This window comes from Pterocles gutturalis, unplaced genomic scaffold (assembly GCF_000699245.1).
Source record: "Pterocles gutturalis isolate BGI_N339 unplaced genomic scaffold, ASM69924v1 scaffold30932, whole genome shotgun sequence".
NCBI lineage: Eukaryota > Metazoa > Chordata > Aves > Pterocliformes > Pteroclidae > Pterocles > Pterocles gutturalis.
The window spans coordinates 1-22,687 of NW_010111157.1; the positions used below are offsets into that span (position 1 = coordinate 1).

Here is a 22,687-nt window from a genome sequence, read left to right on the forward strand (position 1 = left end):
CAGCATCAACAACATCTTCATGCGTTTCTACGGAGTCAGCGCCTTCGCCATCGACTGGCTGTCCATGAGCTACATGGTCACCTACATCCCGCTGCTCTTCCCCGTCGCCTGGCTGCTGGACCGGAGGGGCCTGCGCTTCATTGCCCTGGCAGGCTCGGCCCTCAACGCCCTGGGCGCCTGGGTGAAGCTGGGCAGCCTGAAGCCGCACCTCTTCCCCGTCACCGTCCTGGGGCAGGTCATCTGCTCCCTGGCCCAGGTCTTCATCCTGGGCATGCCTTCGCACATCGCCTCTGTCTGGTTCGGCTCCCGGGAGGTCTCCACCGCCTGCTCCGTTGCTGTCTTTGGGAACCAGGTAGTGGGGGAATGCTCCCTGACCGGCTGGGCATCGGGGGAGGGGGGGGCTGTCACCTGCCTGGCCGGAGACTGGGAGTGTGAAGGGGGCAAACCAGGGAGGGGGAAGAGTTGCACAGGGCCTGGAGGGCAGCAGCAGGGATAAGGGGCACTTACATGAAGTTCCCCCTGGGAAATGCAGCTGGTATCTGGAGGGACACAGCTGGCTGTGGGCTGATAGTGGTGGCAGAGGCAAGTGGGACTCAAGTCTACAAAGTTGGGGGCAACAGGAGAGTTGGGTATGATTCTGGCTTCAAGAGGTGTTTAGGTTCAGGGTCTTCTCCAGTGCTGTCCTCCTCCTGTGTCTGCAAATTTCCAGACTAGGGTGATTCCGTAGAACCATGGATGGGCTGGAGGGGAATGCGAAGGGCCGAGAAATGTGCTTTAGGTAGTGTCTTGCGAACCTCAGATCTGCAGTTGTAGCTGGACTTGACATTGCACTATCCTCCTCCTGCTGACAACTCGATGGGACAAAGGAGATAAGAGCACTTGTCACTGAGCCCTGTAGGAAAAGGACTTCAGCACTTCCATACCTTTTAAAAAGTAGGTACAGAGTTTCCACAAGCAGTTGCTTTGAAAAGAAACAAACCTTCCATCAGGGTAGAGTGAGGTAAGCTCCCTGAGCACTCTGGTATCAAGGCAGGTCAGGGAGGCCAGTGACCTGCACTTGCTCAAGCTGTGATGGTCTTTTCCTGTAGCCAGCTAGTGCTCAGAGGAGATACATTTTTTCCACAGCTTTGAAAGAGTCAGGGAAATAGCTTCTTGACCCTTGCACCGGAACACCCACTCATCGCTGCTGCATGAAGCAGATAGGCCAATACTGATGCAATGTGGCGTAAGCAAAGTGAGTCTGGCTCTGCAGCGCTGCCATGAAGAAGAGGGAAACAGAACCTGGCATTAGTTGCTAGGCTGGACCTGTGTCCCTTGCTTGAGACCCAAGGTGCTCCCTTACACATGACTCTGTTCACCACCCTGGACCATCTTTGATTCAGCCTGTGGGTGGCTGCTGTTCAGATTTGAATGGCTTGCCATTCACGTAGTCCCTAATGCATGGTTCTTCCTCACAGATAACTTTGTGTGTAGTTGGTTTGAGGTCTCCTTTCCCCACATTCCTGGGTTTATGCATTTATTTAGATACTGCTGAGGCAAAAAGAGGTGAATGCTCAGAAGTGGTATTTGAGGAACTGAAGTTTGTTGAATGGCACTAGGGAATTAAGGAGACTGGTTTACATCTTCTGGAAAGAGAAAACATACTTATCTTTCTCTGAATAAATCTAAGCTTTCCTCTTTGTTCTTATCACCCAGGCTAGTGGGCTGTTTTTTGTGTTTTAAATGAATCTTTAGAGTGGAAGGCATTTAACTTGGCATGAGCACTCTGTTGATTTAGGAGTACATAAGTAACTGATCATTTTCTGTCAGACTTTTCTTTATTATTCAGGTGGAGTTACTCAACAGTGTGCATAAGAAATCCAAACAGTGAGGTTTTCAGCCTGTGCTTTATGCGTGTGTGGTATCCTCATAGTCCTAAAAGGAGTGGGTTAGCATAACGGTTGTGAAAAGCAAACATTGGCTACACTTTTGGTGTTCCACACTGCTCTGGGGGTTGAACTGACATGGCAGTGAGACCTCAGTTCGGTATATAGCCTTTGCTTTGTAAGCCTAGACTTTCCTTTTAAAGAACTGGACAAGTCAGAAATTGCAGTGACTAAAGGCAGGGCGTATGCCATAGCAAGGACCCATTCATTCTCTTGGTCAAGGGTCCTGAGGTGCATAATCATAGTGAAAATGACAAGTAACTATTTTGTTTATTGGTGCTGTTGGGCAGAGGGAAGAAATAGAGGCATCCTTTTTTCCTGACTCTGCAGTTAAAGACTGTGTTTTAGGGAGTGTTAGCAAAGGGTGTAATACAGCGGGTTTGTAATTGCAGTATGCCAGTATGGCAAATTATTCCCTATGTTAACTCCTCTACAACTGTATGGTCTTCCTTTCTTTGCCACGTCACTTAGTTGCAGATCCTCAAGGTGGAAAACTTTGTCATGAGTTGTTATAATGATTATTATTATTGAATGCCAAGCACTGACATCCCTCTCCATCAAGAATTGCAACCAGCTACATGGAGGAGTGGGGCAGTGTCACTCCTCCTTTGTTTGACACACCTGCCCTCTTTCTGCTCCTGCTGTCTTGGCCTTGGGCAGTAGTAAAGCAGTGCTGCCCTGAGGAGAGCCCTGCCTGCTGGTTCATCGAGATCTGCTGGGGTGATGTCTGCTCAGGGTGCTGCTGCTGCTTGCTGAGTGATGGTAACCTTCAGGCTTAAAGTTAGCCCATTCAGGTAAATCATTGAATCAGTCAGACTGGGTATTAAATATCTTTTAAAAAACAAACCAACCCTAGTAGAGTATTGGCTTCTCCTCACTTGTTTCTGGTCATGCATTGCTGTGGTATTTGAAGTGCAAAGAAGAGTTAGATTGAGCAGTCTAATCAATGCTGGAGAACTTCTAGAAGAGAAAAGTGTGGACACCTGTGGAGCAGGCAGTCCCATTGTTTTGTTCACCCATTGCTGGTTTTCATGATATTTTACTTTTCCGGATTTTAACAGAGTCATGCATAGGTTTGTCCATTCTTTTCCCTTGTCCCTGCAAGTGCATGTATGGGGAGGTGTAGAAAGAGGTTTACTTGCATGTTGGATACTTTGGCATTAAAATGTTAGTGTTATTAAAATATTATTAGTTTCTCATTGCTTAAAAGACTAGGAAACATCTACGTGAGGACTTTTCCTCAGAGTGAAGTTCTGGGGTAAGGAAGCAGAAGTGTTTTGAAGAGTTCACTAATGTCCTTCAGATGTGTTTGAATACTGGGAGGAATTTGTCTTGCATGCTTCTGAAATGCAGCTGTCAGTAGGAGCATGCCTGCTACACTGTCAGCAGTGTCAGTTGTGGAGGAGCTCGGTGGTGGACATCTACGTGAAGTCCATGCACAAGAGGTGGGTGGGAGAGAGTGGTTTGCTTAAGGCTGTGCTGCTTCCATTTCAGTGTATTGATTCATCTGCTGGTTCCCTGTTTGGGGCCAACCTGACAGGTTGCAACAAATGAGCTTCTGATTTCTGTGTTGGAGGGAGACTGTCCTCTCGTTCTCTCTGGTGATAGGACTGCAGTAGGAAGAGACACTCTCCTGAGATACTAGCATCTGCAGTGATACGTGCTTGCTGGAGCAGCAGGCCATGCCCCTTCCTCTAACGTACTTGCTCTGCTGTCTTTTGGGGATGAGGAAACACGGTTCTGTGGTGTGACAGAACTAACAGTGGTGGTGATGTTTAGGTAATGAGTTAAATTCTCGTGGCTTTTTGAGATTTATAAGCTGGATCTTGGTAGCCAGGTACCAGCTCTCTACTTCAGCTGCCATGGTGTGTACTGGACTGCTGTGCTTGGGCCATGCTTCTTCAGGCGTGTTGGTTTTAGGTGTATCTCTTCCTGCTGTATCTCCCCGTTGTCACCTAGTGGGCAAGGGACATGGGCAACATGCAGAGAAGTGTGTAAATGTGTTGCACAGGGCCAATGAAAGAACACTTGTGTTTGTGACTTTGTATTGCTTTGCCACCAGTATTATTACCTTTTTGTGACTGAAATAGACCTTATTCCTGGCTCTTGCCATTCCAACAAAGAGAAACAAGCAGCTGATGGGCTTGGGAGTATAAGGATGCAGGCATGTTAGGTGATCTTTCTGTTGTGATTTTGCCTCTTCATTTTTTAGCAGGGGTTGATAAAAGGTGTTGATGTGGTTTGGGAGGAAAGAAAACTTCAACTTCATTTAATCCCTGCCTCTGGGAAAAAATCATTGAGGACCTTACTGGTCTTTAGGTGGAGTCTGCCCTTATTCTGATGCAGCTGGCATGAGACTTCAGAGATTTAGGGCTTCCATAACAGAAACCTGAGGCCTGAAGCAGAGCTTTTAGGTGTTATTGCAGACTGCTGGGAGTGGCAGTCCAGCAATGATTAGGTGATGGCTTTTGAAGTGGACAAACTGGATGATAAGCTGTGAATGAAATTCAGGGAAACACTCTCTGTCTCTTGGTGGGTCCCTTCCGCTTGTTCTGAATTGGGGGAAACAGACTGCCTGGGGTAGTGGGTGGGGTGGGTGTTGCCGAATAATCAGGTCTGCAATATCTGAATGGCAATTGCTTTTGTGCTGGTGAGCCTGCAGTGGTGTTTGTGCTGAGTACCTGCTGCTGTTCGATGCCTCACTGCTAACTCTGCTACCTTTCACCCCTCAGGGAAGGCAGCATCTGAAAGTCTAAGAAGTTTTGTGGAAATGGAGCATGTCCTGTGGAATTCCTGTCTTCAAGCGGGCCTCTAGATCTCTCTGGCTGTTCTGTCCCTGCTGGAAGCACCCATCTCTTCAGATGAGATTTGATCCCTGTTAGAGTAGGGGCAGGTGGTAGCTTGGCCCCGTATCTCCCAGGGTTTTAGCTATTAGAATAGAGAAGATTTTAGCAGGGAACCAAGAGGACCTGGTAGTGGCAGTAGTTAATGGTTGACATTCTCCAGCCCTTGCTCCTTACTTCCCCTGTAAAGGCGGGCAGGGTGGATCAGAGCACTTGAATCACAAGGAGTGCTATGTGGCCAGCTCTCTGAGATCCTGGACGCGGCTCATTGTGGGAGGGCGTGCTGACCCAAGAGCGACGTGGCTTTCCCAGGAATGCATAAGTTTCTATAAATAGCCACTGGAGTCTGAAAGTAACTTTTCTACTGATTTCATGTGGTGCTCCCTTCCTAGCCATACACAAAACGCAGCTCTCCCTTCTCCCTCACAGAAGCAGCTGGCTTTTGGGTTATGTTCTGTGGAAGTTGCATGGGAGTTAAATGAATGACTGCAGTGTTTTTGCTGGGAGGGGTGCCCTATGGCACCCTTAGCACTTGTCCTGCAGGATCCTCCAGGGCTGACAATGGTAGGTGACTGTAGTACGTCCTTGACCAGAGTATTACATCTGAACTGAGGAGTCCAGCAGCAGCTGAGGAGGCTGTCAGAGCTGAAATCCCTCTTCTGCTTTATTCTCTCTTATCTACTGCTGTTGTTTTGCTGCATTGCATTTCTTTCCTAGTAAACTGGGGGAAGGTGCATTCAAGGCTAAGAGGCCCTAAATGACTTGCATAGAGAAGTAGTCTTCATCATACAGCATTGCATCATATTAGGCAGTATGAGATGATGCCACAGAAGCAGAAGTGTGATGAGGAAGGGAGTTTGCTTTGCTTGCAGAAGAGCTTTGATTGTGCAAGTCTGGTTTTAAAAAATACATTATCTCCCACATCAGTGGGAGAGTAAAAAAGAGCCTAAGCCCTACCTTATCTTGACACAAGGCCTGGATTACAATTTTTCCTTTCACAACTAGGGTCCCTTCTGCTTTGTAAAACACTGCAAGAAAGGTGACTAAGCTGTGGTTTGCAAACATTTAACATATGTTGACTTCCTGACTATCTGAATTTCAGCAAGTTTTTTTTAGTTTTGCTGTCAATGGTACGGAAGAAGCATATTCTGGACGGCAATCCGTACAAAAGTATACTGGGTAGGAACTGGCAGCTTCTGCTTTACACAGCTTTTCAGTTGGGTACTTTCAGTCCTACTGTAGCCTTCTGTACAGAAAGGCAGCTGGGACCTGTGCTGATAGCAACGGATTGGGAAGCTGATGTGCAGTAGGAGTCAGGGTGTGAGAAGGGGGTGGCTGTCTGCTCTCTGTAGGTTGCGATGCGTGAACTGTAGGGTCAGAAAGTTTAGCTGCTCTTGTGAAATGTCATGGTTATAGCATGGGAGGCACCTGTAGTTAGAAAAGGAGGGAGTACCGCAGGGCAGAGCTTGGACGCACAGACAAGAGTAGAGAAGAGGCTGTGTGTGGGCTTTGGAACAGGTACTCCCTCAAAGGGGTTCTGTGGGTGAATGGAGATCCAGGTCTGATGCATTTAATTATGTTGGCAGAACTGTTGGAGAGGCATCTGGAATGGGTCCTGTACCTTGGTTTAAAGTTGCCCTCTCTCATACATGTAAAAGCAATGTAGTGAGGAGGACAGACCTTTTGTTCCCCTTAAGGAAGCAGCCCCACAGGACTTTCCTACTGCAACAAGAGGTGCATTGTTCAGATTCAGTACACTGTGCAGCCTCCCCCTCCCACCGGTCACATGTGTCCTTTGCCACTACCAGTTACATTCTGCATCTTTGCACTGGTTTGCACTACAGGGTAGCTAGTGCTGGCTACGTGACATCCTGATCTAATCTCATCTGTTACTGAACAGGACAGATGTTGCTGTACTTGGCGTTTGTGTTTTGTCTGTAAGATTTTTGGAGAGACAACCTATTGCTCTGGTGGTTATCCGAGATGGAGGTTTCTAGAAAAACAACAGTTGCAGTGTGCAGGCTTGCTTTGTTGACTTCTCACCAAGATACTTGGCTTCTCTGGTGATAATGCTATTGGGTCATTGTTCATATGGGGAATCTCACAGGACTTGTTTTTAAGCTCTCAGTATCCAAAGCCACTTGCATTAGAATCAAGTATAATAAACCCCACCCCCCCGCAAAATAAAACCCCAAAACCCCCAAACCATTTCTGCTATTGTGTCTGGAGAAGAACATCTTGAAAATGTGAAGCCTTACAGGCTTAAACATATCTGTCAGAAAACAGGTAAACAGCAGGACTGACTTGCTAAAACAATTGAAATATCGGTCATTTTCTTCCAAAGCATGGTAGTCCGTATGGTTTTCTAGAGGATTGTTCATCTCCATGTTCCTTGGTTGATGTGGATGTTGAGGATTAGAGGTAGTGCCATGCTTTGCAAGTAAATAGTTCAACACTGGTACTGTATCTCCCCAGCAGTTAGATGAATATTTCCTCTTCACCTGCCTTCAGAGGCAGTGGAGGAGGCTCCGTTAGGAATGGAGGGATGGTCCTGCAGGAAATCGGGTTGGTGTGACCTTCAGAAGGCTTCTGGCAGTGACACTGTATGGGTGGCTCAGTGTTGGGCTGCCAGGAGGGAAATCTTTGGCACAGGTCAAGTATTGGTTTTATTCATGCTGTAAAACATTGCATTTGGTAAGAGTTTCACAAATGTCCCTCAAAGAAAGGTCTGCAGTGGGTAGTGTCCTGTTTTGCTTCTCCAGGCTCATCTGGGGTGGAAGGGGGTGTGTGTGAAAGATTGACTCTGAGATCAAAATGGATTTGAGCCCTGTTAAAAGTCACTCCTCTGGGAGTAGAAAGGTAGAGTAGTTCCAATGGTGTGTTGATAAAAGCTCTCTTTGCTGAGAGCAGGTGAAGCCCTTGATTTAAATTATTTTTTTTCCCCAAAAGCCTTTCCTTTGGAAAGGTACAATGCATCAGATCAGAGGAGCATCTGGCTTAGGTCAGGTCAAATTTGTCACGTGGCCCCAGGCTGGTCCGTGATAAGTGCTAAGGGAAAGACTGTAAAAAAAAGAGCGTATCCTCATAACTCTCCGAAGTCTTGGCTTGGGAACTTGCTGAGGTTGTGTTGAAATCGTAGTGCCTGAAAAGCCTGTTGTAAACTTCAATCTTTTGATTGCTACTGTTTCTGCCAGCTTGGCCAAATGGCGGGCTGCTGGCCCTGGGATTTCCTGGGGCTCCTGCCTGTGCCTGGCCTCTTAAAAATTCACATCACTTCTCCTTTCCTCCATTCCTGATTTGAGTATTTGGCAACACAGCAGAGTTAACAGTTTGGTGTGTTTGTGTGCGAGTTGTGTGGGTTTTCTGTTGACTTGTTCTTTTGAACTCCTGGATGAATACCATCTGGTCCTGACACCTTGTAGAATAAATTAGTTGAAATAAATCGATTAATATCTTCCCTGGATATGCTTCAGAGTTTTGCCATGTGGAGAGATTTTGTTGATGTGGAAAACTCTCAATGTTATGAATGCTGGTGCAAGACTTCATTTAGTTCTCCCTCATTCTTGAATGTTCTCCTTCTGCAGTGGTCATCTTTTGGTCCTACAGACTTTTTGACAGGTTTTCTGATTTTGCTGTGTTTGAAGAGTTTTGACTTAGTTTGTAAAGTTGTTACACAGCCTTTTTTGGCTTAATTATGGTTTTACTTCAGTTTGGTCCAGCTTGCTGTCTTTTTTTCCTTTGCTTGAAGGAATAATGTCCAGTTTTTGAGTTGGGTGGGGGTGTTTTTTTCACTTAACTGTGGTTCCTTTATTCTGTTCTAAATTTTTTTGCTGCTATTCTCTAGGCTTAACACTGAGCCTCTGATGCAGTGTCTTTACACAGTCTTAGTGCCACTTGCAAGCATTTAATTTCTTCATCTTTTATTTTTAATTTCATTTTAACAAGCTTCTTTCCTTCTAGGCAGCTCCCTCTGTGAGTTGAATATTGCCCTAGTGCTTTGGAGAGTGGGTTTTTTTTTTCCTCACTGTCGCAAGGAAGCTGAATTTGAGTGCAGTGCAGAACTCTTCTGTAATATTATTGATTGTGGTCACACTGTGCTGCTTTAGGTCTAAATCACAAATTGTGCTGCCTCTTATAGGTTCTCCTTGGAAAAGTATTTATGGAATACAGAAATGCAGTCTCTGCATCATCCCTGTCATAACGCTTATCTAGCCTGCAAGGGCATTGTCAAAATTTCTCAGTGTTATATTTTTTCTGCCTTTGCAGCATCTCTCTCTTTCTATCTTCCAACACTTTAATTGACCTTCTGGGTCTGGTGGTCTTCTCTGTCAATATTTGTGCTTACTTATGGAATTTTATAGGGCTTCTGTATTGCTGACTCTTAGTTTTCTTTAAGGTGGAGACCCACTCCTCCATCGATCATTCATTTACAGTTTTTATGCTGATACCACGCTGATTATCTTCCTTCAGCAGACTCTTAGTATACAAACAGCTAAACTTAAATTAGACATCACATTTTCCATTTCAGGACTTTGGGTTCATTTATACAGTCTTATTAGCCACTTGCTCTTGGTTTTGTTGCCTGTTCTTGTATACACTTGAATCTTGAATATGATGATGTTGTTGGGACTTGACACAATTCAGATAGGAAATACCTTCCTTCTACCCTTTATCAGCCTTTAAATAATAAGTCATCTGAACAGCACACTCTGTTGTAGTTGTTGACTTCCCTGGTATTCTGTTCAAAAATTAACCTAAAGCCTTCTTAAAATAATATGCCAGCTGCCTGGTTCCTAAGGAGAGATTCTTGGTGATTAGGAGAATGTCGTTTTGGGTGTGGGGATGCTGAATGATATCCCAAATTTTGGGAACTAGAACCTATCTATATAGGTCTTGGAGACCTTTCTGTCTGTGCAAAGGTTGGAGATCCTAATTTCTATCCTGGTGAAAGGGACTGCACTATGAACCCTAATGACTGATGGTCTCTGTAAGGAGGGTTAACACAGACTTGCAGAACTAACCTTGTTTTTGCATTGCTTTATTTTCTCAGCCTTCACACGAGACTTGTGGGAACAGGCTAAGCAGTCAGTCATCATGTGGTGAGCAGTTGTGCCACTCATTTGTATATTATTATTGCTATTATTATAATGTTCAGTTGTATTGTATTTTAGTTATTAAATTGTTCTTAGCTCAACCCACGAGTGTCTTTTTGCTTTATCCCTTTAACTCTCTCCCCCATCCCCAGGGTAGGGGGGAAAGGGTGAGCGAATGGCTGCGTGGTGTCTGGTGCTGCTAGCTGGGTCTGACCATGACAGGTGCTTTCTCATTCCCTCCTTCTATTAGAGGCTCTTGTGTGTGCCTCGTCACTGTCCACAACGAGAAACATAGGCTTAAATCAGGAAACAGCAAAAATTAGGGTGTTGCTAAACAAAACATTGATGAGTGTGCAGAGCCTTAAGAGCAAGCAAGAGCTGAGCTTGAGCATGGCTCTTTTTCTGATGTCTGAGAGGGCTGCAAGTGCTGGGGAAAGGCCAGAGGAACAGGTAAATACATGGTGTTTGGGTACCACATGGTGATTGAAACACAGCCACAAACAGTGAAACACAAATGGCGGGGGGAGGTGGGGGGAAATGGCTTTTGTAGGCTCCTCTTGTGTTTAGAGTACTGATGAATGTGCTGATTGCACTTTGGCTCCCACTTTATGAAAAGAAGGTGTGCTCCCAAGCACCAAAGAAGCTATTTTTTTCTCTTTCACATTTGAGGGTGGCACTGAAATCTGTGCCACTGTCAGTCCCACTTACCAGTGTGGCAAAAGCCTGTGCTGCCACAGCTGCTCGCTGTCCAAGAGAAATGGCTGTGGAGTTAAAAGCCTTGATGTCCTCACTAAAGTGTGTGCTGCCACTGCAGGAGCTCCTTGGCTGGCCATGTGGGGCTCTTGGCACAGCAGAGGCCAGAACTGCAGGGTTTTTTTTCTTGCAGCCCTTCAGAGCCAAGCATTTTATCCAGGGGCAGTTGCCAAGTCCCTTCACACAACCTCATGTTTAGGGACCGTGCCATCAGCACTTCTTTCACTCTCAACCGTGATGTTTTTCTAGGTTGTCCTAGTGGTCATAGGGCAAGCCTTGTCTTGGGAGGGGACTCATTAGGAAACAGTGTCATAAAGTGGCTGAGCCAGATTAATATCTCGCTCATTAGGAGTGGGCAAGTTTCTGTCTCAGACCTTAAGCTTGTCTGGCTGGAAAATAAATAGGTTCAACTCGTTAACCTAGTAAAGAACGGTGGTGGGTTTTGATGGACTTGTTTTCTGCCATTTTTAATGAGCGAAATTGTATTACCAGGTGACTAGGCCAGCACCAGAACAGGTGCAAAAGAAGGAGTGGGGTGTGTGTGTGTGGACAGGAACATATGTGCATGGGGGTGGACAGGGGAAGCAAGACCTCCACTTTGATGGAGGCAGGTATTAATTTTGCTCAATTCTGTTGTAAAACCTTGCCTTGAATATCCTGGCAGCTGTGAGTGAAGTGGGAGGACCTCACTTATGGCCTATTGCAATGGGTAGCTGGCTTTTATCTGTTAATTTTTGGGGGCTAAAGAAGATTTTCACCTTGGTTGTGAAATTGGATTAGGCTCAGTTAAGCCCTTACTGGGCATCAGGGGTCTGAGCTGTAGGGTGATGGCAGTTGTGGTTCCATGTCACATCTCTGTGGGTCCCCTCTCTCTCCTGCTCAGCTCGGCATTGCTGTGGGCTTTCTGGTCCCTCCAGTTCTGGTTCCCAATGTGGAGGATGTAGAGAAGCTGGCCTACCACATCAGCATCATGTTCTTCATTACTGCAGGTGTGGCAACAGCCCTGTTCATCCTGGTCATCATAGGTAAGGAGGTGGAAGCGTGCACATGAAACCAGGTGGGACCGAGAGTGTGTGTGAGAGGCCTGTGTGCTAGGAAACAAGCTGGGGAGGTCATCTGGGGATGTGTCCTAGCATGCAGCTGACAGGGTCATGCAATACTGTATCTTGCCGCTTCAAGCCCTTAATGAACAGCACATGTAGAAGGGAGTACAAGAGGTGGTGAGTGAGCCTGCCAAATCGTTCACTTTATCCTTTGATTGCCTGCGTAATAAAAACTCTGGCATGAGCAAGTCCTTTAAAAGCCAATGGAAATGTTCCAAGGTTCACAGTCATCTTGTCTGCAAACAGGGTCCTGGGCCTTGGGTTATGTCTTGGACCTGACTACTTCTTAAGGGTAGGGAGAAAGAGGCAGGTTATATGGCATCACAGGAACAAACTGTTCCCAGGAGAAAAGAGTAACCAGTCAGGAATGGAGAGAAGGAAGCATTAAGAGCAGTAGCAGGACACCAGAAGTGCAAGTCCCCCGCTTAACATGTGAAGTGGAAGCCAGATCTTTAGCATAAAAGACTGGCAGCCTCACTGGAGGGCCGAGCTTGTCTGTTGAACTCCATGTAATTTTTTTTTTAATGGGCTCCTCTTGCTAGCTGTTCATGTTGCCTGGTGGCTGAATCAGATGTAGTCTTTAAAGAATCTGGGGCAGGAAATAGACAAGTTACAAAAATGTCTGTCTAGCACCTGGTACAGCAGTATTGCCTGTGACCAGGATTTCTGGATGCTACTTTAATGCTGGTTAGGGACTGCAGATGGCTTGGCCAGCCTAAGAAGTGCCAGGCCTGAAGTAAAACCAGACATAGGTCATTGCTCCCTAGGCACTGGGCACTGCAGGACACCATGCCACCACTGCCAGTTGGCTTTTCACATTCCACTTCTGCATTTGTAACACCATGCAACAATTTAGCAGCTGTCTGGCCATCCTCCTGGAGACAAAGGCATTATTAGTCCTGAGAACTGTTTTGTTGCTGCTAGACACTGCCTACACAAAAAGCTAATTGAAGGCAAGGTGGTTTCCCCAGTGGCAGGAGTTACTGTTGGCGAGGCTGTTCTTTCCTGTTCCTGGCTAAGTTCATGCATGGAGATCAAAGCTTAAGGATGCTGGTGTGTTTTGTACACTTGGTTTTACTAGCCCCTGTGCCATCCCTCAAATGGCTCTTCCCACAGTGTGTGCTCAGGCTCCCTGATAGCACTGTTACTAACAGATGTACTTTGTGTCTGGTTTCAGTCTTTAAAGAGAAGCCCTCACACCCTCCGAGTCGAGCTCAGGCCTTGATCCAGTCAAGACCGGCAGAGGAATATTCCTATGTGCAATCAATCCTCCATCTGCTCCGCAATGCCAACTTTTTGCTACTTATGGTCACTTATGGTAAGGTCTGGCCTTTCTTCTGTGAAGTTATCACTGCTAGACATGCTTAGCTTCTCCCTCTCTCTCTGTCCTCTGCTGGGGCAGTAACTGCCCTGAGTCGTTTTAGGGGAGCATAAGGACAGCTGTGCTGCCACAGACCAGGAGTCCTTCTAGCCCACTAATCTCCAGCAGTGGTTACAAGCAAATGCGTAGGGAAGAACAAAAGCAAGGCAAGCACACAGAGTACAATATGCCCCTGCTGCTGTTCTCTCAGTCGTTGACTGTTTTCTGTTCAGAGGATTTCCTTATCTTGTTGTGGGTTTTTTTTTCTGGTCAGTTAGTTACTTGCAATGAACCAACCTAAGTGTTTACCTAAGAAATATATGGAGCTGTGTCTGAGCACAACTCACAGCACTGAGTGAAAGTCATACCCAAGGCAAGGGTATGGCTGCCAGGCATCCCAGTGGAGGTCATGTGGAGCATGCAGATGTGCAGACTGCATCAGCTTCTGGGGCAGCCCCTATGAAACAAATGGAAGGAAGGATTGAAGAACGTCTTTTGCCATCTGTCATTGCACACTGGGTTTGCTGCTTGCTTCAGCAGTCTTGGTCTGTTTCTCTGAGGAGAGTGTGATGTGTTGAATCTGTTCCTGATGCTGAATTGTCATATGGAAAAGTATTTTTCTCTTTAGCAGAAAGGCCATTGCAGTCTATGCTTGGCTCCATAATAGGATATACTGTAGCCAGCTGGTCTGCAAGGAGTTTCGTCCTCACTTCCTACCAGCTTGCTGTGGAAGCTCCTCAGGGGAAAATTTAAATAGGGCTGGAAGTTCTGCCGCTCTGCCAGCAATTGTGCCTAAAGGACCTGGTTGATGAGTAGCTAGGTTGGAGAGAGTGAGATGGTGGCTTGTACCTGCTGAGGGTGCTAATGGTCTTTGGAGTTGTTGAAATCTCTTCTTCCCTCTCAGTCCAATAGCCCTCTAGAAATGTCCCTTTCAGATAAAGGTAAGAGGAAAGTATTTGTTCTAATAGGTGTAAACAAGTCCTAGAGGAAAGAGGAGGACTCTCACTATGAAGAGACTGTTTAGAATCTGACCTCCCTGGGACAATTCCCTTCTGGCAGTCACAAACAACATGGAAAGGTTGTTCAATGGCTCATAATTCAGTCTCTCTTCCTGCTGGTGCATTTATTCTGTTCCTCTCTGTGTCAGCCTCGTGTCAATCTCCAGCTTGACTTGAGGTGGTGGCTATTACTCAGAGAGAGAACTATGCAATGAAACTTTTTTTTTAAACTAGTCTGGCTTTGAAATGGGGACAGTTTTTCCTACTCAAGTCAAAAGTTATGTTGGCCAAGATTTAAGACATCTGCAGCCACACCAGTGCAACTCAGTCATCCTCCTTAGCTAACACAAAGATACCTGCAGCCTCTTAGCTTTTGTATTAGCACAGTGTGTATCAGGGAGAGAGGGGGAAACCTGCCGCTTGTTCATCTCCCCTGGCTGTAGAAAGAATGAGGGCCCTTACATGATGCCAGATCAGAACAGGTCTGCAGACCTCTAAGCTCTTGAGATTACCAGCAGCTGCCAACTCCTTTCCTGTGGTAAGGCTTGTAGTGCTGCAAACATTGGTGGCACTGTGGCTGTTAGTGCTAGCGAACTGCTTTTCAGGAAAACCTGCAGGCAGATTTTTCCCAAAGGCTGCTGACGTTGCTTCTGTAAAGCTGAGGCATAACATGGAATGGGCATTAAGAAACTCTGAGTTTATTGGGTTGGGCTTTGCACTGGAGACCATGTTGCTACTGGGAGGCAGTAAGCAGGAAAAGGGTGGGAAAGGCTGGTAAAGTGGGGATGATGAGACAGCCCCAAAGAATCAGCATTTGGAAAGGTAATAAAACAGGGAGGAGGAGGCAGGCCAGTGAGATCTGCATAAGGAGCCATTGTGCTGGAGGATCAGGAGGGTGAAGAGAAGGGAGACCAATAGGCTGGCATGTAGGCAATAGGCTGCTTAGCTATAGAAGACTTGGATTCTAGTCTGAGGCTTAATAAGGGCTCCTTTTGGAGCAATAGGCAATAAACTTCCCCTTTTTGGCCTCTGTAAAATAGAGGAGACACTGTGAGGTCTCAAAAGTGTTCTTCTACAGCACATTATAAGCAAACCATGGTAACCAGCTAGTGAATCAGGTGGGGCTGAATCTTCAGATGTCATGCTCCCAGCTACTAGTTCTCGTTTTAATAATCTGCATGGGCAAATGGGCATTGCCCCTCTGGAAATAACCCTTGCCTGTTTTATGAGCATTCAAACAGCTGTAATTCACAGAGAAGCTTCACTGAGCAACTGTGACATGTGACATGCCTACAACTCTTGTCAGCCCTCACAAATGCAAATTCAGCACATTGTTTTGATTCTTAGAATATTTTGCCTGACTCTGCTGCCAAGTGTTGCTGCCAACTCTGCATCACTTTCTGCCCATCTTGGGAGCAGAGGCCCTTCTCTCTTAGAAATCACATGCATCACAGAGCTGCTGTGAAGCTGGCATACTGACAGCATCAGCTACCAGAGCAGTGTCTGGCTGTCCCCACAAGGATGCTATCCTCTTGGCTGGGTGAGAAGTAGAGGTACACAAATGACTGGTCTACGTTTATGCCAGCTTTAAAGTGAAGCAGTAGTGGGTAGAGGGATGGTGCTGATCTGCCACAGTCCCATGTCCTGGCTCTGCAGTTTGTGGTGTCTCCTAGTAAGCAGGGTACTCCAGAGGTATAGACAGGATGAAGCCAAATTAGGCTCTTGTGGTCTGTTTAGCCATAGCCGAGTGTTGCAAAGAGCCCGCTTTCATGGCTGGAGGGCACCTCCTTGCTGTGGGATCTCCAGTTGTTCTTCCCCCTCTCTGGTTGCTCTTCTCAAGTTTCCAGCCTTTCTGAGTAACTCTTGGAAAGAACTGGGTGGATTCCTCCTTCCTAAAGAGCATGTCACTCAGCTTACCAGCCTCTTCGGTGACCTCCTGACACATGCTTTTGGAACAGGGAGCGTTGTCAGAGGCAGTTGGCTTATTTGGGATCACTTGTGTAAGATTATTCATCTGTTCTCTGTGCCATGAAGCTGTGGAGTGAGCTCTGCTTAATGTTGTCAGAGATGGCATGTGAAGGAAGTGTGATGTCCTCTCCGGCTGCCTATCTTGTGGCTCCTCAGAGTGCTTCATGAGCTGTGTAGAGCAATGGGTATCCAGTGTCCCAGTGGAGTAGTGGGCTAGGCATGGGATCACTGAGTACTTCAGGGTTTTGTTCCCTTTGCCAAAGCTCTGCCTGCTAGACTGCACTTCTGTATCATGTATTGTGAGATTTCTGCTTTTAGCTGAGGCTGAAAGAGGGAAAGTAGCAAGTGGGAACTTGACATGTATCTGTTCTGTCAGGATTTCAGGCATCTGTGCCAGAGTTTTTAAACTCACGCCTCCTTATGGAGCCTACAGAAATGTGAGCTGCAGTGGTGAAATCTGTGTCCTCATCCCTTCCCCCCCACATCAGGATCACTGAAGCCTTGAAGAGAAACTAACTGCAAATGTAAATGACTTTCTGAGAAGAAAGTTTTGCTGACTGTTACAGACCTTATCCACCTGGGGAAGGTTTCTCAGTATCGCCCAAGGTGAGAGTGTAGCCGTTGCGGTACTGCTGGTCTGCTGCTCATGTAGATGTTCTTGTCTACTATAAGCAAAGCTCTTGTTTTTTTCTGCCCTTTGGGAAGGCATTTAACTCGATCAGAGTTGCATGTAAACTGGAGCAGAGTGTCTGAATGGGGCTTGACCAGTATCACCCCAACGGTTTCCATTCTCACCTTGGGTGATACTGAGAAACCTTCACCAGGTGGCTGATGCCTGTAACAGTTAATCTAACTTCCCTTTCAGAAAGACAATTACTTTCACAGTTGGGTTTTTTTTAAGGCTTCAGTGATATTTTTTAAAATGCAAAGCTTTTCCCATACAGACACATGCACCAGGTGCCGGGGGGAAGTGCTGTCTGTGCCTCACCATTGGCTCTGCTCCTAGTTGCCTTCTGGTGTTTCTTGGCTTGGAGAGGATTTTTTTACTGGCTCTCAGCAGGGAGAATGTTATCAGGCCCTTCCCTGAGAGGAAACCACGCAGGTCAATGGCACTGGTGTTAATTGAATCCTGGGTCCTTGTTAAAGGTGCAATGCTGAGGCAGGTGCTTTTCTAGTATTTTACCTTGGCTGAGGGGAGGAGAAAACTCAAATGCTAAAGATGGATCTGGCTGTGAGGGAGGGTTGAGACCCTATGAAGGACTTGCAGGACCTTTCAGTACCAGAAACATGCACAGTCTTTCCTCTAGCTGTTAAGGTAAGAACCATCCTGAAACTGCAGGGCATTTCCTCCTGCATGCTGAGATCTGGACGTCCTTGGCCTGCATTTTTTTCAGTAACCTATGTCTAGTCAGTCTGGCTCTCCTGAGACGAGGCAGCCTTGTTATGGATTGCTGCTCCCACAGATCTCTCTCTCTGCATTTCCACCCTTTCACTACCCAGCAGGAGACTAGCAGGCTCTGAATGTGCTGCATTTTTATTCCCCTCTCAGGTCTGAATGCAGGTTGCTTCTACGCCCTGTCCACTCTAAAAAATCCATTACTACCCAGTAAGTGCATCCAACCCTCGTGGCTCTCTGATGCTTGCTGTTGTCCAGTGCTGGCTGCCAAAGGAGAGTCTGTGTAAGAAATGCAATGCCACAGCACTTCTGGCTGGCTCTGACACAAGTTGGCTGGCTGGCGGGAGAGCATTGGTTCTTTTCGTTCTTTACACCACTCCGTGAAAAAGCTGGCATGCTCTAGCAAAGACAGCTCCTTTACACCCTAAATGACAGCATATTCTTCTGAGAAATTCTTCCAGCAATTGCCTCCACCCTGTTCCTGACAGTGATTTCTACCACGACATCTGTACCAGGAGACTGCCTATACTTGTGCTTTGGTGGCAGAAGGGTGGGGTGCCTCAGTAGATCTGGTGGCAGAAGGGTGGGGTGCCTCAGTAGCTGGGCTACTGTAGAGCTTACCGCTGGGGATGAGTCCCAGAGACCTACTTTGTGTGCTGCATTATAGTGGGTCCTGATATTTCCTGGTTGATCTGGCTGAAATCCTAACACCAGGCAGCAAGCTTCATAGGGTTTATGCTGACTTCTCTAAGAGTCTCTGTTCATCCTGGCCAGTGCTCACCTTTTTTCTCTGGACTGGTTCAGGGAGAAGTGACAAACCACTTTTCTTCATGGGCCAGAATAAGATACTGCATTGGCTCATAGTGGGCCCAGAAGTGTTCTTGCAAAGGCTATTTCTGGTTGGTGTGTTACCAGCCAGAAGACATGTATGGGACACTAACTTTGGTGTCTCTTCCTCTCTGGATTCTCTGCATGTTGCTTCTTGTTGGCTATAATTTGGCTTCTGCATTTTGTATGAGTGTGTGTGTGTCTTGCCACAGGGGGAGGAGGTGAATGCTGGCAGGATTGGACTCACCATTGTACTGTCAGGGATGGTTGGGGCTCTGATCTCCGGCATCTGGTTGGACAGGACCAAAACCTACAAGTAAGTCCCTTGTTTGCCTCTGTGCCCTTAGTGACTGTGCTTTTTCCCCATACTGTGCAAGGAGCAACCCTGTGCAGCTGCAACCTGGCAGTCCAGGGACTGAATCATTGGGAGGGTTTGTAGGAAAAAAAAAAGGTTCTTAAAAATCCAGTTAGTCTAAAGTGAAGTTTGAAGCGGTGTGTTAGTCTGCATTGGGCCCGTACAAAGTCTGTTTCTAGCAGTCTGCAGGGAAGCACAGGTAGAGGATGAGATGGCCCAGAAGCTGCTTTGTCAGGGGTGATAGAGTTCTTGGCACAAGCAGAAGCAAGACTGTACCAGACCGTTTCTCAGCCCTTACAAGCCAGCTTCTGTGAATCTTTGTCTGGCTTAATGAAAGGCACATCGAATCCAGTGCCCAGAGGCATTGTGTGAAGGCATGTTTCTGTATTTAGGGCAGGCATAAGGGGTATTGGGGTTGTGGGTAGATGATTCTGGGTTTGCTGCCTGGTGGGTTGGGAAGGAAGATCTGGCCAGCATACCCTGCCATCTGCAGAGGGACAGCCAAGAGTCTTTGGGTGTCCTGCAGCTCCCAGTCCTCAGGAACTCAGATCAAACTGAGACCTCTGTAGGGTGTCCCAGGGGATGGAGAGTGCCTCTCCTGTCTTATGTTGAGGTCCATGTAATCAGCTTTCCCTTTTCCCTGCTGGCTTTGAGAACTGTGCTATATAACCTGTTGTCTGAGCATGTTGGGTGAGAAGGGGCTTTACTGGTGATGTGCTGGTGATGAGCTGAAGGCAACTTTGAAGTTTTTTTTTCTTGCAGCAGCTTTTCACTTGGGGGAGTCCCACTGTCATTATCCTACCTGGTGTCTTGGGCCAGAAAAGCCCACTCTCATTGTGGGCAACTTAGATGAATGTGGCTAGCTGTGGGCTTGCAGCTTCTGAAGTGGCCTCTGGCCTTTGCTGTCAAGTACAGAGATCAAAAATGGAGAGAAAATGGGCTTTGCTAACAAGAAAGAATTGTAGCTGAAGACTTCTGGGGATGCTGGGAAAGAGGAGCAGATGACTAATACGGAGACTTGTTGCTGCTTCTAGATCATTATGTACCACTAAGTAGTTCTCATTTGGCAGTCCTGGAGAACAGAAACGCAGCTGTTATGAACTGCACTTGCCAACTGTGCAATGTAGCTTGTGTGGCTTTACAGACTGGGGCTAGTGGTAAGGTAGACTCAACTGGCACTGCTAGGGTGGATGGTCTTCCTGATGCTCCCTTAGTGGAGCTAGGTTGCAGCATGAAGGCTGAAGAGCTTTGTGGCTCACCAGGCAGAGCTGGGACTTGAAATCTGGCAGAATGAGAGACAAGGAAAAAAAAAAAATCCTGGATTTGTTCCATGGCCTCTGCTTGCTTGGAGGGATCACGTAGGTGGGCAGAGCTGACTGAAAGTGTGGAAAAATAGGGCTATGCCACCCATGGATTTTATCCTACAGACCTTAGGGACCGAGGGGATAGATTTAGCCTTAGGTGATGAAAGACACTACTAAGAATTTTTTCTTCATTGCAGCCCACAAAGTGGATTTCTGTGGAACTAGCAAAATTTTTCGGAGTGCTACAGAGTCTGTCTTTAGCCCCATTTAAAGGTCTATTTTAAAAAACTGTCAAGATGCCAGATGTTCTAGCTAGGTAACTTGCCCCTTCTCTCTGATGCCAGATAGTGTAAGGAATGAAATGGTAAGCACATGAAAATCAGGAAGGAAAGTTGTCAAGTCCTTTTTTTTAGTCAGCTTGGAGAGACAGGGAAGCAAATGAAGGGGATCCAGCTGTGATTGGGAGGGCAGGGGAGGTTAATAACAGAAGGAATTGCAGAGCTCTACATGTGTGTTTGATCTTTGCTGTCCCATCAGCAGTTCCTTGAAAGGGTGAGGTTGTGCTGAGTCGGGCTTTTCCCCATCTGTCATCCTCAGGCACCAAATGGCCTTACATTCTTGCTTTTATTTGGCAGGCAAGTCCCTGCAGCAACCCCTGCACAGTGTTTATTTTTGGAATTAGCAGGCAGAGATTTGGCCCATACAAATAAGTGAGTCACGTTGTGACGAGCGAGTGGTCCCAGAACTGGGGCTGCCTCTGGTGGGATGGCTTATTGAGAACAGACCACATCTTCGAAAGAACATGTTTTGACATCGTTTAAACAGGGTTCCATATACATCCTTCAGGTTCCTGGCTCAGAGGAGAAATGGGGTTGTGACACCTGGAGACTGCTGGGTGTGTTGATATTTGTAGAGGAGTCTGGCTCAGAATCAGGGCTTTGGGAACTAGATTAATCAGCACTTCTCTTTGGCCACGCTTTGCTTTTAAGGGCAGTGTTCACATGGCTCCAGTTCCAGCTGGTTCCAGATAGCGCTCTTCACTGTCCTCACTGCAACTCTGTAAGGCAAGATGTGAGAAATACCCATCTCTCTCTGTTGCCTATGCAGAGGACCCCAAGTGGTGTTTTAAACTTCGGTCTGTAGAGGCCCAAAATGCATTAAAATTTGAGGGAGGGATGAAAGACTTGGATATTGGAGAATGGGGTGCTTGGGTCTCTTCCACTGAATGGTGAAGGTGCTCTCAGTCTAGCCTGGCCTGCAGTTTGGGTCTTCTTGTTGTAGCCCTTTTCCAGGTTAGTCCTTGTGTAGTGGTTATACCTTCACCCTGTCCTGCCATATGTTTTATCTAAATTATATACCAAGGCTGTCCTTTTTTTGTGACCTTCACACAGGATGAAAGTGGCATAAAACTGAGTGTGAAGGATGAGGGGGTGATGAAAACCAAACCAGCCTTCTCCAATTCTTCCCTTCTCTAGCACCTGATGCCTCAGTGTCTTCAGCAGTGAGATCCTTCTTGGAGGGAAAAGGCCCCTGTTCAGGGTCTTGGGCAGCCTGGAATGTGCTGTCCTCATGGCAAAGCCTGTGGAGGCCATCTGTCATCCCAGTCTGCACAGCAGAGAGCTCTGGAGCTGCACACAACATCCCAGTGAGCAGCTAAAGCTGTGGCATGTGGCTGTGGCCCCCCCTCCACCCCTTGTTCATTTGTTGCTTCAGATGTTGCTTGACTCTAGTGTTTATGCAGTTCCAATCTCCTGTGAGTCTGGTCCCATCCCTTTGGCTTTCCTCATCCAAGTGACCTTGTGAGACATGGCTGGGTTGGGCCATGCCCATTCCTTACTCTAGGGCTTCCTCTGGACCTGGCTGAACAGCAGGAGTTGTGCTCTCCATTTCAGTCCTGTTCCTCACTGGTGCTGGCCCTGGCTGGCTTTTTTCCCCAAGGTCTCTCTTTTATCACAGTCCCTTGTGTGACCTCTTTAATCTGCCTCTTCTGAAGGGTAGAGAATGTGGCTGGGAGGGCAGATGAATGTCGGGGCAGCTTAGGTTCAGCCAAGTGACAAGTGTGTCAGCTCCTTCACAGATCTCCCTCTGGCTCTGACGGAGAGACTTGGCAGCTGGTGCCTTCATAGCACTGCTTCCACATGGATGGGCTTCCTCCCTACACCCCAGAGCACAGAGGTAGGCTAACCCCAGTTGCCTTAGGGTGGTGTTGCAGGGTGTGTAACTTCCAGCCTGTACTCACTGCACTAGTCAGTCTGTTAAGGACTGGCAGTACCTGTTCCAGACAATTATAATTATCAGTGTCTGTAGGGCCATCATGGGAACAGGTTGCTAAAAACATCAGCATGCTATTCAGATATCCTCTGTGAATCTGCTTCTCCTCCTTTGTGTTTTTTATCTCTCCTGTAAGACATTTATGGCTATGATAAGAGGTTTATAAAGCAAAACTGGGCATTCTTCCATGCCCTGGTGCCCATACGGGCACAGAGCATCCTTCTTGTCCTCGGGTGAACATGGTGACAAAGGCCACTTCCTGAGAAATGCCCTGCCTTGGTGTCTTTCCCCAGCAGTTTCTTTGTTTCCCTATGCACTAGTGTCTACCTGTGTATCAATTAAACCCTTTTCAAAATTTTGAGTCTTGCTTGGACTGCTGGGAGCTAAATCTCCTTTTTTGCCATCAGTGGTATGTTCGGGGGAGCAGAGTCTTGCTAAAGTCTGGTTTAGCAGAAGTCTGCTTGTGTGCTTGAGGCTGTTTCCTGCAGCA

The 22,687-nt window shown here is 47.0% G+C and overlaps 1 protein-coding gene across 1 annotated transcript in view; it reads left to right on the forward strand.

The window, feature by feature from the left end:
• Window positions 1-7: 7 nt before the first annotated feature.
• FLVCR2 (feline leukemia virus subgroup C cellular receptor family, member 2) overlaps window positions 8-22,687 on the forward strand; it is a gene marked incomplete at its 3' end in the record, with an annotated part of 27,624 nt that continues 4,944 nt past the window's right edge. The window contains 6 exon segments of the mRNA XM_010073654.1: window positions 8-352; window positions 11,498-11,639; window positions 12,895-13,035; window positions 17,593-17,635; window positions 17,637-17,649; window positions 18,480-18,583. Of these exon segments, the coding sequence (XP_010071956.1) occupies window positions 20-352; window positions 11,498-11,639; window positions 12,895-13,035; window positions 17,593-17,635; window positions 17,637-17,649; window positions 18,480-18,583 (776 nt within the window).